Raw genomic sequence first — 1,333 nt, forward strand, 5'->3', positions numbered from 1 at the left:
CGAAATTACACGATAATGTTGGTTATCCAGCTTGGTAACCTATCATAAACGGGAGCAAAATACTAGTTAGACTAGTTCCATTGTTTTAAGTGGACACTTGGAGCCACAACTGAATAATTATATTTACAGTAAACATCTTTCCAGAAAGTCAAGGAAAAGTTATGTAAGGGCGACGTGTCCTGGACAGTGAGCCAAAGCTGATTGACAACACTGTGAACATACTCCGGTAGGTTCTTAAGGTAATTATATCGGTTGATAAACAGATTAACAGTTACGATGTTGGGTGGCGTCATGCGGGTGGAGAGTAGTACCCTGGTTTACAAGATAAATAAAGACAGTTCAGATGGCAGTGCTTAAGCAAAAATAAATAAATAAAATAGATGTGTGGGGAGATAATTCTGCCATATGCTATTGTGGCACCTCAGCTGCCCTCTTCATGCTAACGGGCTAACAGTTCGCCTTATCCCCGGTTGAGAAGCCGGCGGGAGATAAGTGAGCTGCAAAAACCGACACCCACCTTGGTTACAAAAGAAGCTCCACAGTTTGGCGAGTATGAGGCCCATTGTTAGGGATAAATGCCGATGTCCGTCCCTCTGTGGATAGAGCGACTTTCTCCACTCTGTGGTCCGCACCGTGCAGTCCGCGGCTGGCTGCTTCTAGCTAACACTAGCTCAAAGAGCTCTGGTCTACAAAACACCTCAGCGACCTTTTCAATGCAAACTCCATCTAAAACATCTAAGCCATGAAGCTAAAACCAGATCTAAAACAATACCGGGATGCGTTATTATGGTGTAGGTGTAAGTAAAGCCTAAAGCCCCCACAAGAAGTACAAATAATCCCTGTGTGTACAGAGCAGCTGTGTAGTCCCCGTGAGTATCTACTCCTCTCTTCTTCTGCCCGTTAGCTGCCAGTTGTCCGGTGAAAAAAGCAATCCCGACTGCTCAGTTATCTTCCGGTTACGTGATGACGTTTACGCATCGTGGCATGTTTGTCTTTTAAATCTCCAGTTTCTGCTTCTTCTTCTTCTTTTTTTAGGAATAGTTCTTATCAATGAAGCCAAGCCGCTAACACTTCAGTTCCACCTTTATTTGCTTCTAAATTATATTGCCTATAACTATAAAATTCCTAAGGAAAAGGAGTTTAGCCAACATTTAAAACAAAAAGTTTTATGTTTAAATGTCATAATTTTAAATGTTTTACTATTTTGATAAAGTTTTTACTTGTTATGTTTTTATAAATACATTTTTATGCAACTTTGATGGATATATTATTTTATAACTTGCTTTACTGTTTAAACACAACAAAAAAGACAAAGATTTATGCACACACACAC

The 1,333-nt window shown here is 40.1% G+C and overlaps 1 protein-coding gene across 1 annotated transcript in view; it reads right to left on the reverse strand.

The window, feature by feature from the left end:
- The window catches only part of LOC102193972 (ADP-ribosylation factor-like protein 5B), a 4,560-nt gene extending 3,605 nt beyond the window's left edge, over positions 1–955 (reverse strand). Inside the window, exon 1 of the mRNA XM_005738918.1 lies at positions 518–955. Within this exon, the coding sequence (XP_005738975.1) occupies positions 518–563 (46 nt within the window). The 5' untranslated portion in view covers positions 564–955. The remainder of the gene's footprint in view (positions 1–517) is intronic.
- Positions 956–1,333: the final 378 nt, after the last annotated feature.

This window comes from Pundamilia nyererei, unplaced genomic scaffold (assembly GCF_000239375.1).
Source record: "Pundamilia nyererei isolate P.nyererei 1_Seehausen unplaced genomic scaffold, PunNye1.0 scaffold00087, whole genome shotgun sequence".
NCBI classification, from domain to species: domain Eukaryota; kingdom Metazoa; phylum Chordata; class Actinopteri; order Cichliformes; family Cichlidae; genus Pundamilia; species Pundamilia nyererei.